General features: G+C 40.8%; 2 protein-coding genes across 2 annotated transcripts in view; one reads left to right on the top strand and one right to left on the bottom strand.

Annotated features, from left to right (window-relative positions):
- Window positions 1–16,254, top strand: part of MTMR7 (myotubularin related protein 7) — a 114,808-nt gene that overhangs the window by 97,152 nt on the left and 1,402 nt on the right. Inside the window, 5 exon segments of the mRNA XM_003134197.6 lie at window positions 1,224–1,349; window positions 3,112–3,161; window positions 5,903–6,103; window positions 11,058–11,198; window positions 13,160–13,286. Of these exon segments, the coding sequence (XP_003134245.4) occupies window positions 1,224–1,349; window positions 3,112–3,161; window positions 5,903–6,103; window positions 11,058–11,198; window positions 13,160–13,286 (645 nt within the window).
- VPS37A (VPS37A, ESCRT-I subunit) overlaps window positions 10,374–16,254 on the bottom strand; it is a 65,211-nt gene continuing 59,330 nt past the window's right edge. The window contains exon 13 of the mRNA XM_021078071.1: window positions 10,374–10,693. The gene's annotated coding sequence lies outside the window, so the exon portion shown is untranslated. The remainder of the gene's footprint in view (window positions 10,694–16,254) is intronic.

The following is a 16,254-nucleotide window of genomic DNA, read 5'->3' as shown; positions in this document are numbered from 1 at the left end:
CCAGAGCAGTTTTTTTCTTTATGTCCTGGTGTGGGAGACAGAAAATGGAGACCTGAATAAAAATGGAATTTTAGGTAGTGATAAATGGTGTGACATAATCTCCACCATGTTTCTCAATCTGCATTTCCTGCTGAGATCCTCAGCTAAAAATTGTGCACAGTTGCCATAGCATGTGGAGATTCTTTTCTCAGTAGAGACTTGCTGCTATAATTTTACCTTTGTTTCCTCCTCCTTCCCCAGCCCTGGAGCCATTACTTGGTTCTTAACCTTTCATCTCTACCTTCATATTTTACAGTTTATAATTTGCTTGTCTTTTCCTTTTTTTTTTTTTTTTTGTCTTTTGTCTTTTTTTTAGGGCCGCATCCTTGGCATATGGAGGTTCACAGGCTAGGGGTCGAATTGGAGCTGCAGCTGCCAGCCTACACCACAGCCACAGCAACACTAGATCCGAGCTGCATCTGCGACCTACGCCACAGCTCATGGCAGTGCCAGATCCTTAACCCACTGAGCAGCTAGGCCAGGGATCAGACCCGCAACCTCATGGTTCCTACTTGGATTTGTTTCCGCTGCGCCACGATGGGAACTCCTGCTTGTCTTTTCCTTTTTGAGAATGATTGAGGCAGCAGCAGCCCCAGAGTTTCAGTATTGGAAAGGCTTCAGTGGAAACCCAGTGGGGAGGAGGGAGGGTGGGAGGTGGGTGGGAGGCATGTTATATGTGGTGCAGAAGCTTGTGAGGTGGCCAGGGTGGTGGCTTATGGACATAAGGAAAGGGATGTTATGTTTTAGTTATTGGCACCAAACTACTCCCTGGCTCTGCCCTAATTAGAGGGGGTGTGAACACTCAATAAATAAATGATTCTGTTTTGTTGTTGTTTTTGTTTATTTTCTTTTTTGGCTGCCCCATGGCATGTGGAGCTCCTGGCCCAGGGATCAGATTGAGGCCACAGTTGTGACCTACTCCATAGCTGTGGCAACACCAGATCCTTAACCCATTGTGCCAGGCTGGGGATTGAACCTGTGTCCCAGCACTCCAGAGATGCTGCTGATCCTATTGTGCCACTGCGGGATCTCTGAATTTGGAGGGGGGGGTTGCCTGTATATCTTTTTCTGGTTCTTTCTGTGAGTCCAAGAACAAATCTAATTCTGAGAGATTTTTCTTACTGATAGCCATTCTGTGTGACTCTTTGCCAATCCTTTTTTTTTTTTTCCCTTTCCTTTTTTAGGCAGTTTCAGAGGAAGGGGCCAGCGTGCTTGTTCACTGTTCTGATGGCTGGGACAGAACAGCCCAGGTGTGCTCGGTGGCCAGCCTCCTGCTGGATCCTCACTACCGGACCCTGAAGGGCTTCATGGTGAGTGCGGCCAGCAGGCCACTGCCTACACATGCAGAGCCCAGACAAAATGGACCTCTCTTTTGGCAACGAATGGCATCTTTCCCTCCTGCTCCTCAACATTATTTTTCTCTTAGTAAGTCAGCAAGATTAATTAAAGGGGAAAGTATTTACAAGGAGATCCTGCTGAATAGCATTGAGAACTATGTCTAGATACTCATGTTGCAACAGAAGAAAGGGTGGGGGAAAAACTGTAATTGTAACGTATACATGTAAGGATAACCTGACCCCCTTGCTGTACAGTGGGGAAAAAAAAAAAAAATTAAAGGGGAAAGTTAAAATAAGCTTGGAATAGGAGGTGAATTTCTGGGGATTTTGGAACCAGTTCACAACAATGCTATTAAAGGCAAATTGGGGAGCAAATATAAAGTAAATATCCAGTGGTTTGTAAAATACTTTTATACATCATTTGAATAAATACACTGCAAGTTCGACATGTATTTTCAAGTTTGGGGTAATATGACTCATAGAAAACACTTGCCGCAGGAGAACATGTTTTCCTTAGTGCTTTTATATTTTAAGTCGTCCTTCACAACTCTGGATGAGAATATCAAAAATTTCTTCGTGTTTTTGTGTTCTTTGCTGAAATTATGCATATATCCTCTCCTAGACTTTGCAGCTTTTAGCTGTGCATCAAAACTTGACATGCCGCTTCCAACTGCAGAATATTTGTGTAGTTGCCTGGAATGGTGAAGCTTTAGCTAATGACTGCAGGGTCTTGCTAGTGGCTGGGAGGTTACTTAGTTCGTGCCTCTTGAACATGATTTGGTAGAAGGAGCTTCAGAGGATCCCAAGTCCATGTTTGGGAGAGATGCTGACCGGCAGCCTGACGGGGTGGCTCCACTGCTGGGTCTCCTTATCGAGTACTAGCAGCGGACAGTCTGGGCACAAGAGAAGTAGCAGGTTTCTGCTCTCGTGCCTTTTTTCTTTTTTGGAAAGTGTCAGAGAACTTCCTATTACTGTAACAGTCCTGGGACTTCAGAGTGACACTGGACTGAGGTTAGGGGCTGGAGTCCTTCATTTATATCTGGAGTGTGGAGGTTGAGTCACACACAGCCAGGGCCTCTCCTTCACACCATCCTTCACCACCACTGGCTCTGTTTGATTCCTCCCAGTTCAGTTTACGAGTTGTTAGAGCCAAACTTCAACTAATCCTTTTTTTTAAGGGAAATCTCTGGCCATTTTAGAGCATTGGTGGTGTTGACGGGGATATAGGCACTGTCCTATATTATTTGATTAATATTTTTTAAAAATCCAGACAATCTGAGAGTATAAACTCATGTTACCCCTAACTCCAAAGCAGGGCTGAGACTTCCAATGTGCTCCAAACCCACGGTGACTCCTGCTCTAAGAATCTTCTGACTCTTTCAGAATTATTGGTTCTGGTCTCTTTTTAAATTACATTACATTTATTTATTTTCTTTTCAGGGCCGCACCCACAGCATGTGGAATTTCCCAGGCTAGGGGTTGAACTGGAGCTGCAGCTGCTGGCCTACACCACAGACACAGCACCGTGGGATCCCAGATGCATCTATGACCTACGCTGCAGGTTGTGGCCACGCTGGATCTCTAACTCAATGAGCAAGGCCAGGGATCAAACCCGAGTCCTCACAGACACTGTGTCAGATTCTCAACCCACTGAGCCACAATGGTTACTCTGGTTTCTGTCTCTTATTTTCCCTCGTTTGCTCTCTCCATGATACTTATATTCTTTCTTGTGTAGGTATTAATCGAAAAGGACTGGATTTCCTTTGGTCATAAGTTTAATCACAGGTAAGAAATATTTTAAAATCTTAAGATAAAATAAATCCGTTTCTGCAGTTCTCAGTTGAGTTGGGGAAAATAGCCTTGTTTTTAAAGTTTCCTTGTGTATCTGATTCAGAAAGTAAAAATTTTGTCATATATGTTGTATCACAGATAAAGACGTTCTAACTCTGAGTGCTCTTGGTATTTACTGAGCGGAACTAATTAGTGTTAATTGTTCCAGAAGAGACAGAGAAGTCTGTTCATTAATCGATCCAGGAAGGATGGGCTCTCCCTTCCTTCTACTCACATTTGATTTACTAAATTATTCCATTTTTGAAGAGTGAACATTCATGTTAAGCTGCAAGCTGTGAAATGTCTTTGGGACAGTTCCTCTTTGGTCTTCCACCCTGGGAGTGAAATTGGGCTCATTCTAGGGCATTTGTGTCACAGGAAAGGTCTGTCCCACATGTCTCTGGAGAGCTACTGTAGGATAATGGCTGAGGCTTTGAGTCCAGCAGGTCCAACCCCAAGTTCAGGCTGTGGCCTTTACTGTGTGGCCTTGGGCATCTGTCCTGAGGGTTGGTCTCCCATTTGTGAGAAGGGGAGACCCTCTCTGTTGCATAGGATTGTAGAAGGGTTTTTAAAGCCAACTATGTAACTAACCTGGCTCCTTGCCCACTAGCCCATCGACTGGGCTTTCCATAAACAGAAGCTGTTGGCCTCCTTTGATCAGTGTTGATGGTAATGCCTGAGTGCTGTTCTTGTGTCTCTCATCCCTGAATGTTATGTGTTGCAGCTGGTATAAAATGGTCTCGTCTTTGGGAGCTAAAATTTAAATTGAGGTAGCATGATGATAGTAATTTAGATTTTTTTGATTTACATTTTTGATTGAATGTTTTCCTAAAATAAACTGAATTTATGGAGCTGCCCATATTTTTATAATTTTTGCATTTCACATCAGTTGAGTATTTATTGTGTCATTTTTGGGAATTCTGTTTTTATAATTATTTTTTGAGGAAAGCACAATGATTTTTTTTTTTTTTTTTTTTTTTTTTTTTTTTTTTTTTTTTTTTTTTTTTTTTTTTTTTTTTTTTTTTTTTTTTTTTTTTTTTTTTTTTTTTTTATTATTTTTTGAGGAAAGCACAATGATTTGATTTTTCCAATGAAAAAATTAAAACCCCCAAACAATTAAGTAACTTGAAGATCACAATTATTTTCACTTTCGGGGGGTTCCATTGTCTGCCAGGCAGTTAGGATCTCTGAGATAGAGGCTATATGGACAGACAGAATATAGAAATGGCTGGAGTTCCTGCTGTGGCTCAGCAGTAAGGAACCTGACTAATATCCTTGAGGATGTGGGTTTGATCCCTGGCCTTACTTAGTGGGTTAAAGATCTGGCGTTGCCATGACCTGTGGTATGGGTCATAGATGCAGCTCGGATCCCAAGTTGCTGTGGCTGTGGTGTAGGCTGGTGGCTATGGCTCCACATTTATTCGACTCCTGGCCTGGGAACTTCCCTATGCCACAGATGTGGCAAGATAGGAAGGAAAGGAGGGAGGAAGGAAGGGAGAGAGTGAGGGAGTGAGGAAGGAAGGACATAGAAATGGCTGATATGTGTTTTGTGAGGAAAGACTATATTGGGCAACTTTCTTTTTTTTTTTTTTTTTTTTTTTTTTTTTTTAAGGGCCTTACCAGCAGCATATGGAAGTTCCCAGGCTAGGGGTCGAATCGGAGCTGCAGTTGCTGGTCTACATATACATACACCACACCTCACAGCAATGCTGGATCCTTAACCCACTTAGCAAGTTGGGATTAAACCCACATCCCCATGGATCCTAGTTGGGTCCATTACCACTGAGCCATGACGGGAACTCTAGGACAACTCTGTTTAAAGCTACTAAAGGTAAGAGGGACTAAATCCTTTGAGAGGTCTTCAGACAGTTTCTAATGTTTCCACCCATGGAAAAACTGCCCAACCCATCCTTGCTCATTTCTGTTCCCCACATTGATTATCCGTTGCTTAGAAGAATACATTCTGTATTTGATGCCACCCAAATCATTCCTTTGGATTCTTTCTAAAATCCATGCAATAGTGTGAAGGACTAAGCAATCTTTATTTTAATATCAGTACAAATGTGAGGGAGGAGATTCTGATTTACTCTTGAAAAGCAAAGATACAGGAGATATAAAGGCATATGGGAATCTGAGGTCATGTGGAATAAATTATGTGGACAAGTTTTAACTCTGCTCTAGAAATGAAAATATCCCTAGAAACTTGGGGAATCACAGTTTCTTCAAGTTGTCTTTCTTCCTCATTTCTTCCTAACAAAACAATGCAAAAGTGAAAAACTCTAAAATTGCTTAGGCATTTCTCCCCACACTCCCACTCACTAATGAAAAGAAAGTGGAGGATTTATTTGCAAAAGTTCTGCTGTACTTTTAAAATTTGAGTTAAAGGATGCTCTTTTTCCACAGGAAGACTCCTGGAATTTTGCCTTCAACACTAGCACTTGCTTTTGTATTACAGCATGAAAACGTGTCCCTTCTCTGCCCAGACCCTCCCTACAAAGTTTCTCTTGAAATTGGGGTTTTAGAAGTTATTTTTTCCACTTCTTCTGCATTTTAGTTTATAAGATCAGATCTGTTTAGGAACTAGGGTTGCTTTTATGATTGCTTTTACCTGTATAGCTTTCTAATTTAAAAAAAAAACAAAAAACAAAAAAAAAAAACAAAAAAACTTGGACATGAAGCCTCTACTACTTTAACAGATATGGCAACCTAGACGGTGATCCCAAAGAAATCTCTCCAGTTATTGACCAGTTCATTGAGTGTGTCTGGCAGTTAATGGAACAGTTTCCCTGTGCCTTTGAGTTCAACGAGAGGTTTCTGATTCATATTCAACATCACATCTATTCCTGCCAGTTTGGGAACTTCCTGTGTAACAGCCAGAAGGAGAGACAAGAACTCAAGTAAGTGTTTCAGTGCTTAATTTTTATTTAAAGATTTTTGTAACTGGGAATTTCAGGTGGGCTTTCGTAATTTTGAAGAGTGTTTTAGCCACACGTCTATAATTCTTCAGGACATCGCTTTAATCGTTTAATGTCATCAGCTGACATAGACAGGTACAAGTCCGTTTTGCTCAGTTTCTGCCTGATGTCCACAGACAGGTAGGCAGACTGGGACACACGGATATGGAAGGATGATTCCTGGAGTCAGAGAAAGTGATGTTTGCATTTAAAAGGTAAAAGACATCTACGGTGGATGTACTGTCCTAATAAGAACAGCAAACACTGTAGTCTCCTCTTATCCATGGTTTCACTTTCCACAATTTCAGTTATCTGACGTCAGTCATGGTCCAAAAATATTAAATGGAAAATTGCAGAAGTAAACAATTTTTTGTTGTGTTTTTGGTCATCTTTTTTTTTTTTTTTTTTTTTTTCTTTTGGCTGGCTGTGGCATGCAATGGTTTGATGTGGGATCTGTTTCCAGACCAGGGATTGAACCCAGGCTGCAGTGGTGAAAGCACTGAGTCCTAAGCACTGGACCGCCAGGGAACTCCCATAATAAGTTTTAGGTTGTGGGCCATTCTGAGTTGTATGATGAAATCTCACGCCATCCCTCTCTGTCCCGCCTGGGACTAGAATCATCCCTTCATCCAGTGTACCTGCCTGTTAATCACTGATTGACTGTCCGGTATCACAATGCTTGTGTTCAAGTAACCTCTATTTTATTTTATAATGGCCCCAGAGTGCAAGGACAGTGATGCTGGCAGTTCAGGTATCTTCTCATTGTGCCTAATTTATAAATGAAACTTCACCATAGTATGTATGTATAGCAAAAAATATATATATATCCTGGGTTTGGTACTATCCAGTTTCAGGCATTCACTGAGGGATAGGGCAGGGGGTAGTTACTGTATAACCAGGAAAGTAAATTAGAAACTCAGATTAAAACTGTATTGTTTTTATCAAGAGGGAAAGAATAGATGAAATGTGGATTTTTTTTTTTTTTGCTTTTTAGGGCTGCACCCATGGCATATGGAAGTTTCCAGTCCGGGGGTCAAATGGGAGCTGTAGCTGCCAGCCTGCACCACAGCCACAGCAACTTGGGATCTGAGCCTTGTCTGTGACCTACACCGCAGCTCATGGCAACACCAGATCCTTAACCCGCTGAGCAGGGCCAGGGATCAAACCTGCATCCTCATGGATACTAGCCTGGTTTGTAACCCACTGAGCCACAACAGGAACTCCCAAAATGTGAACTTTTTATAAAGTCAAAAACTTAACAGCAAAGTGACTTATGAACTGCAAATGAAAAAACATTTTTGAAATTTTCATAAGATGATTTTAACTGTGGTATATATAATAACAGATTTAATTTTGGAAATGGTCAGTTCAAATAAAATAGTCTCCACTAGTTTTATACTGTCTCAACGAGAAGAAAGTAACTTTTTCTAGTAGATACAAATTTATGTTTTCTCCAAGGAACTTTTTTTTTTTTTGAAATTTTATTTTTATTTTTACAGATTAAATACATATATTTAAACACAATTACATTCACACAGATTATTATATCATGGATCTTAAGAAACAGATTAAGTGACTCCCTTTGGAGAAGTGGAATGGAAAATATGCTGAGACAAATAGGAAATTTATTCTATACTTTATCCCATTTTGTATGGCATTCATCTTTACTATTTAGTATTGTCTATTACATTTCAATTTTTCTTTAAAAATTAGCATTATATTAAAATTGTGTATATTATGCAACTAAAATTTATAAAGAAGAAAGCCATATATACCATTAAATATTTTATATAGCATAATAAAAAGAATAACAACTGGCAAGAATAGCAAAAATAATACGCCCTCTGAAAATAAGTAAAATATAAAATGCATAAATTGGTTAAAAAACAGTGTAACTATATAAATATGTCCTCACAATTTGTTACATCTTCATGATTCTTCAATATAGGCATTACACCATTCTGGGTGATGTGATAAACAAGACATTGTAGACCTTACATTGTACCATGGAGAGAAATGATTATAATAATACAATTGTAGAACTGTATTATTTAATCGTATAGTGGCATTATTTAATTATAACTATCATAAATTCTTTGATGGAGAGGAAATCAGAATCAGATGTAAGAAGACTTCAGCATTCCAAGAATGATGTCAAATGACCCCCTTCATGGTGGATTATGCACTTATTTACTATGAGATATATTTCTTCTCCAGAGATTCCTTGTTTGTGTATCAATTGTAGATTTTTGGTTTGCAGTTATTCTGAAGTTTTGATATGAGTCTATATGTATATGAGATTGTTTTAAGTTGTTGTTCCTCTTAATTGCAAGTTCATCTCCGGTGTCCCGCCTTTGTACCCACCTCTTCTCATGATTTCTGATTTTGGTGGTATAATTGTGCCTGGATGATTTTGTATCTTTACTGTATATATACCTTTACTGGTGAGCCTTGTCATTTGTGGTATGTTTGTTTCTGATTGTGGCCTTTTCTTTCCTGCCTAGAGAAGTTCCTTGAGTATTTGTTGTAAGGCTGGTTTAGTGTTGCTGAATTCTCTCAGCTTTTGCTTATCTGTGAAGGTTTTGATGTCTCCTTCACATCTGAATGAGAGCCTTGCTGGGTAGAGTATTCTTGGTTGGAGGTTTTTTCCTTTCATCACGTTAAGTATATCATGCCACTCCCTTCTGGCCTGCAGAAAAATCTGCTGATAACCTTATTGGGGTTCCCTTGTATGTTACTTGTTTCTTTTCCCTAGCTGCTTTCAAGATTTTCTCTTTGTCTTTAATTTTGGTTAGTTTGATTAATATGTGTCTTGGTGTCTTCCTCCTTGGGTTTATTTTATATGGTACTCGTTGTGCTTCCTGGATTTGAGTGAGTGATTCCTTTCCCATGTGAGGGAAGTTTTTGGCTATTATCTCTTGGAATATTTTTTCTGTCCCCTTCTCTCTCCCTTGTCCTTCTGGCACCCCCATAATATGGATGTTGGTGCGTTTCACGTTGTCCCAGAGTTCTCTGAGACTCTCTTCATTTGTTTTCAATCTTTTTTCTCTTTTCTGTTCTGCATCCATAATTTCCACTAATCTGTCCTCTACCTCGCTTATTCGTTCTTCTGCCTCCTGTATTCTGCTGTTAGCTGCTTCTAGTGAATTTTTTATTTGTTACTGTATTTTGCATCTCTTTAAGTTGTATATGTTGTATCTCTTTGGTCAGTGTTTCCTGTAAGTTACCCATCTTTGCCTTCAGTTTCTTTCCAATGTCTTGCATCATCTTCAGCATCAACAGTCGAAAGTCTTTCCTGGAGGCTGAGAATCTCCTCATTGCTTAGCTGATTTTCTGGGGTTTTTCCTTTCTCCCTAATCAGTTATAGTCCTCTGTCTTTTCATTTGTATAGGTTTTTGGTGTGGTGACCTTTTGACAGATAATAGAGCTGAAGCCTCCCTCATTTCTGGTGTCTGCCCCCCCTGTGGCTGAAGTCAGTATGGGGGCTTGCTGTAGGCTTCCTGATGGGAGGGGCTGCCCACTGGTAGGTGGAGCTGATTCTAATCCCTCTGGTGGGTGGGCTTAGTCTCTGGATGGGATTAGAGTCAGCTGTGTGCCTGAGGGGTCTTTAGGTAGCCTGTTTACTGAGGGGCGGGGCTGTGATCCCACCTGGGTTGTTGTTTGCCCTGGGGCTTCTCAGGCTGACTGACAGGTGGGGCCAGATTTTCCCAAAATGGCCACCTCCAGAGAAAGGCAGCTGCTGAATATTCCCGAGAGCTTTGCCTTCAATGTCCTTCCCTCACAACAAGCCACATTCACCCCTGTTTTCTCAGGATGTCCTCCAAGAACTGCAGTCAGGTTTGACCCAGATTCCCATGGAGACCTTGCTCTGCCCTGGGACCCAGTGCACATGAAAGTCTGTGTGCGCCTTTTAAGAATGGGGTCTCTGTTTCCCCCAGTCCTGTGGAGCTCCTGCGCACAAGCCCCACTGGCCTTCAATGCCAGATGCTCCAGGGGCTCTTTCTCCCAGTGACAGATCCCAGCATATGAGGGTTTGATGTGGGGCTCAGGACTCTCACTCCTGTAGGTGAGTCTCTTTGAACCAGTTAGTTTCCAGTCTGTGGGGCTTCCCATCCGGGGGATATGGGGTTGTTTATATCACGAAGTTGCCCCTCCTACCTCTTGATTTGGCCTCCTTTTTCTTCTGGAGTAGCGTATCTTTTTTAAGGTTTCCAGTTCATTTGGGTGGAGATTGCTCAGCCTTTAGTTGTGAATTTTGTTGTTTTTAGAAGAGAAGTTGAGCTCCAGTCCTTCTATTCCGCCATCTTAATTCTCTCTCTCCAAGGAACCTTCAAGTGTGACTCTTGATAAGTGGTAATGATTTAAAAGTAGCAGAGTACATCCTCTGTGGTTCACCTGTTTTCCTAGAAGGTTATGTGATTTGTTGCTGTAGATTAGCCAGTGTACTGTTATCAGCTTGGTTCTGAATCCTGGCCATTCCACTCCCTGGTTTTGTGACCTTGGGAAATTAAATCTTTCACCCTGTTTCTTCATCTATAAAAGGGACAGATATCATAGGAATTCAGTGAGGATTAAATGAAAGAAAATATCTGAAACATTTAAATAGTACCTGGCCCCCCAAATCCAATGACCGTTTGGGGGAGAACTCCAAAAAAAATTTATGTGGTTTTATTTTACACTCAGAGGGATCTGACATCTTGCTGAGGCCAGTAGAGAGAGCAGGAGTTGAGGTTGTCCAGTATTCTGCTGCTATACTGTGAAGTCACAGACATTGTAAATAGAGAACAGGGATACCTGATAATTCATTTCTGTTGATTGCTTCCTAGCTTTAATATTACCTGCTGCTCTTTGTAAGAATCAAGACAAGTCACTTTCAGGCTTATTTTCCTTATAACAGAATTCAAGAAAGAACATACTCTTTATGGGCTCACCTGTGGAAGAATCGGGCCGACTACATGAACCCTCTGTTTAGAGCCGATCACAGGCAGACCCAGGGAACCCTTCATCTCTCCACAGCGCCCTGCAACTTCATGTACAAGTATGTAGGACCTTACCTGGTATGCTCATGAACTTAAGATTCTGGCACTGTTTTCTGTTTGGAGGCTGACATGTATGAAACACTGAGCTTTTTCAGACACAGGCACACCAAATGTTTAAATATCTGATCTCATATTTTTGTCAGTGTCTCCTTTCCCTTTCCTTTCCCCCTAAATATGGAATTCTCTTTAGAAGCTGCTATTTTGTGGTAATGCTATCTTAAAAAATTTAAGTTCCAGTTTATTTCGAAGTGAGGGAGGGCGGAAGGGAAGAAGGAAGGACTGACTGAATAAAGCAAGTGCCTTAGAAATTAAATGTGGAATCACAAGTTTAGGAAGCGATCGTCACACAGCTTCCCCTCTTTTGCTGCTCAGTCAAGACTAATGGAACTATGTCTCTGTAGAAATAAATTAGTTTAGGACTGTGTATACCGGGATGGGAGAGCGGGATGGCACCCTACAGATTCGAAGAATATTCTCTCAAAAAAAAAAAAAAAAAAAAAAAAAAAGCCTCTGTTTTGTGTAAAAGAGCAGTTTTGAGAGCTGTTGAGATACAGTGCAGTCCACTGTCTTACAACTAATTTGCTATTGTTAGCCAGTCAGCAAACACATTATTGAGAATCAAGCACTGTTCTAGGCACGGAGGATAAAACAATGAGTGACACCAAGTCCCTGCTCTCCAAGTACTTTTCTAAGTAAAGAGTAGACCCTTATGATAATACCATCTACGGGCTTACTTCGGAAATACTGTGGGTTTGGTTCCTAAGTGCTGCGATAAGTGAATGCTGCAATAGAGTCATGTGAGATTTTCTTTTAGTTTCCTAGTGTATACTACTAGGAATAGTAGTTTCCTAGTGTATACTTTCTAGTGTATACACTACTCTGTGGTCTGTTGCGTGTGCAGTAGCATTATGTCTAAGAAACAACATACATACCTTAATTTAAAAATACTCTTTTGCTAAAAAGTGCTAACCATCATCAGAGCCTTCAGTGAGTAGTAGTAGCAGCATCAAAGGTCACTGATCACAGGTCACCATAACAAACCAAATAATAATGAAAAACCTTGAAGTAACCTGAGAATTACCAAAAGGTGACAGAGACACAAAGTGAGCAAACGCTGTGAGAAAAACTGTACTGCAGAATTGCTTGATGCAGGGTTGCGTGAACCTTCAATTTGTAAAAAAATGAAATCTCTGCAAAGTGCAATAAAACAAGGTACACTTATACTCCCATTTGCACTCCAGTATGCTTTATTGTGTAGGATGAAAGAGGAAGGCTTTATTGGCAAATGTAAATTTGAGGTGGTTGTGATTAAAAACAAGCTAAAGACCTCACATTTACAAGACTCCATTTGCAGCTGAAAGATTCTGATTACTGCTACAAATATTAGTTTTCCTCAAACCAAGAGCTTTTTTTTTTTTTTTTTGTCTTTTTAAGGCTAAACCTGTGGCATATGGAGGTTCCCAGACTTGGGGCCTAATTGCAACTGCGGCTGCTGGCCTACCCCAGACTTGCATTAACGCAGGATCTGAGCTGTGTCTGTAACCTACACCACAGCTCACAGCAACCCTGGATCGTTAACCTACTAAGCAAGGCCAGGAATCAAACCTGCAACCTCATGGTTCCTAGTCAGATTCGTTTCCGCTGTGCCACAACCGGAACTCTCAAGAGCCGTTTTTAACCAAAAAAATGGAAATATGTGCTACTTCAGCCTATTTAAAAATATGTATGTATTATATGCCTTCTGGTGTACTCTCTATACATGTAGACTCTTCATGAATTTACACTCCCCAAAAGAAAGTGAAAACATCAACATGAAGTGATGACTTTAAGTGAATGGCTCTCTTGAGCCTGCACTTGGCACTTGGTTATTGTTAGGGACTGTGGGACTGTTTGAAAGAGCCCTGAGACTGAGATGTAGCGATTGCGACATGGTGTATCACAAGGCTCTGTGTCCTTCCAGGTTTTGGAACGGGATGTATAACCGCTTTGAAAAGGGGCTGCAGCCCCGACAGTCTGTCACCGATTACCTCATGGCTGTGAAGGAGGAGACGCAGCAGCTACAGGAGGAACTAGAGGCCCTAGAAGAAGTAAGACACACTTGCTCTTGTTAATCTTATTTCTAGTCACTGCTCTGGGAAAGCCTCTCCTGCCTTGGGGTGTGTGAAATATGGCAACATGGCCGTTTCCTGTCTTTAGCCAGAAGATAACCTGGTTAGCATCCGGATCACTGAAGCCACACCTAGGCACGTAGTACACTTGGGCCATCTGACTTGGCTCACTCCTGTGGTTTGCTGAACTGGTTGGCTGTTCCTCCTGTTGGTTACTTTTGTTGTTATTATTTGAGAGAACTAAAACGAATTCTTTCTGGAGCATACATGAAAAAAATGGGATTCAAAGTGAAAGAACAAAATTAGATAATGCAGCGGTGGTAAACACCTATTTCTCTACTTTTAAGAATAGTTATATAATGACAATGTATTAATCTATAAATGATAATAGCTGAGACTGTCGGTAGTCTATTTTTTGATTTTTCTCACTGCCCAGTACTTGGCCAGAGGAAGTTATAATGTACTTACATATTTGTCCTAATTGTATACCACTTGTTTAGTTGCTCACCAAACCCACCTGGATTCTTTGCTTTATTCTGCCCTACTCATTTTCTTAAAACCCTATACTATTGTCACATTATTCACTTGCTCAAGAATTGGCAAGCAGCTCAAGTTGTCTGTACCTGAATTCTGAATTGAGGCTGAATATTTTAAATAAGATGGAATGCTTTCCCCAGCCTCCAGCCCCGATATCATATGCAGTATAGAACAAAAGTATAAGGATGAAGGCTGGGGAAGTTCTTCATTATAGTTCATAAAGCAGTCAAGTTCCAGTTTCCAACTCTCTGATTTGTACAGGTCGACATGAAGGTTGGCAAAATATCAACAAGTTAGGGTCCAACAAAGTCTTCTTGCAGCAGGTAGTCACCTGCAGGTCATCTCTGAAAATGATGGCCTGGGGAAAATGGTGCAGAGGTCCCAACAACAGAGAAGGCATTCAGAGGCAGTTGGTAAAGCTGACTCCTCTGTTTCCCTCATATCATTCCTAGAAAACATCACCTTTCGTGACATAAATATCATAGACTAGGGCTGCAAACTCAAGTGCATAACTGGAGCCAGATGGGTAAGACAAACACAGGAAATTAAATTGCTGGTTTTGAGAACTTTTGAAGTATAAATCTTGGTCTACTATAAATTTGCAAGTTAAACATCTTTGGACTTTACATGAAGAACTCTGCCTTAATTTTATTATTGGAGCAATGTTTTTTAACTCTGTGCATCAAAATTACCCCCTCATAAAAAACCCATCATGCCTGGGTTCCAAACCTAGAGGTTTTGATGGAGAGTCTTTAAAGTGCCATAGGTTACTGTGAGTTACCACCAGGGCTGAGAGACCTTGAATTAAAGAACACATGGAGATAACTGAAAGGAGGCACAGGTTAAGTTTTTAGAATTCTGGGGCTTTAGTAAAACCTGCTATTCAAAGTCCAACTCATGTCATCACTGGGTCAGGATTCTATCAGTCCGTTCTAGTTTTCTTGTTAAAATACTACTAATAAAAAATTACTTAGGTAGTTCCCAGATGGCTCAGAGGGTTAAGGATCCAGCATTGTCACAGCTGTGGTGTGGGTTTGACCCCTGGCCAAAAAAAAAAAAAAAAAAAAATTGGAGTTCCCGTCATGGCTCAGTGGTTAACGAATCCGACTAGGAACCATGAGGTTGCAGGTTCGATCCCTGGCCTTGCTCAGTGGGTTAAGGATCTGGTGTTGCCACGAGCTGTGGTGTACGTTGCAGACGTGGCACAGATCCCACGTTGCTGTGGCTCTGGTATGGACCAGGCAGCTACAGCTCCGATTCGACCCCTAACCTGGGAACCTCCATATTCTGCAGGAGCGGCTCAAGAAATGGCAAAAAAAAAAAAAAAAAAAAAAAATTACTTAGAATATCTTAAAGTAGCTTAATTAAAAACCTTTGGCTTTTTGCTTTATAGCAAAGTTAAAATTCCTTAGCCTGACCTTTGAGATTTTCCCACAGTCCAGTCCAATATGCCTTTTCAGCTTTATTCTCCACTGCGCCTCTTGCTTGAATTTACCTGTTCTCTATTTCTTGGACACAGCAGATGCCTTCCTTTTTTTTTTTCTGCTTCTCACTGTCCCTCCTGCCAAAAAGACTAACCATTCTTAGCACATCCAAGTTTACGTCTGTCAAAATGTTCCTTCCTCCCTGAAGCTTTCTCTATTCCCTTCCCTCAAACCATACCCACCTCACTATATTAAATAACATTCTTTTTTTTTTTTAGGGCTGCACCCGCAGCATATGGAGGTTCCTAAGCTAGGGGTCCGAACGGAGTTGTAGCTGTTGGCCACAGCCACACCAGATCCGAGCCACATCTTTGATCTACACCACAGCTCATGACAACACCGGATCCTTAACCCACTGTGAGAGGCCAGGGATTGAAACTGCGTCCTCATGGATGCCTGTCAGATTCATTTCCACTGAGCCACAACGGGAACTCCTTAAATAACTTTGGCCTCTTCCAGATTTCTACATTTTGTGAACTCTGTAGTAAAAGTTCTTTAAAGCTGGATCTGTATTTATCTCTTTTCCTCATACTACCAAGCATAGTGTTTTTGGACATAACAACTTAATTGAGTTCTTTCTGAATGAATATGTATGTAATACTTGTCAATAATAGCTCTTATTGACACCGAAGGATGAAATCTGGTAGAATGTAGTTTGAACAACTCAAATGTCCAGCATCTGATGAATGGATAAACAAAATATGGGAATATTCTTACAATGGAATATTATTCAGCCATAAAAAGGAATGAAGTACTGATTACATGCTATGATGTGGATGAACAGCTAAGTGAGAATGAAGCCAGACATAAAAGGTTAAATATTGCATGACTTCATTTATATGAAATATGCAGAATAGGCTAATCCATAAAGATCAAAAGTAGATTAGTGGTTATCAGGGATTGTGGGGAGTGGAGAATGGGGAATG

Source organism: Sus scrofa, chromosome 17 (assembly GCF_000003025.6).
Source record: "Sus scrofa isolate TJ Tabasco breed Duroc chromosome 17, Sscrofa11.1, whole genome shotgun sequence".
NCBI classification, from domain to species: domain Eukaryota; kingdom Metazoa; phylum Chordata; class Mammalia; order Artiodactyla; family Suidae; genus Sus; species Sus scrofa.
This window is presented reverse-complemented; position numbering and strand designations above follow the sequence as displayed.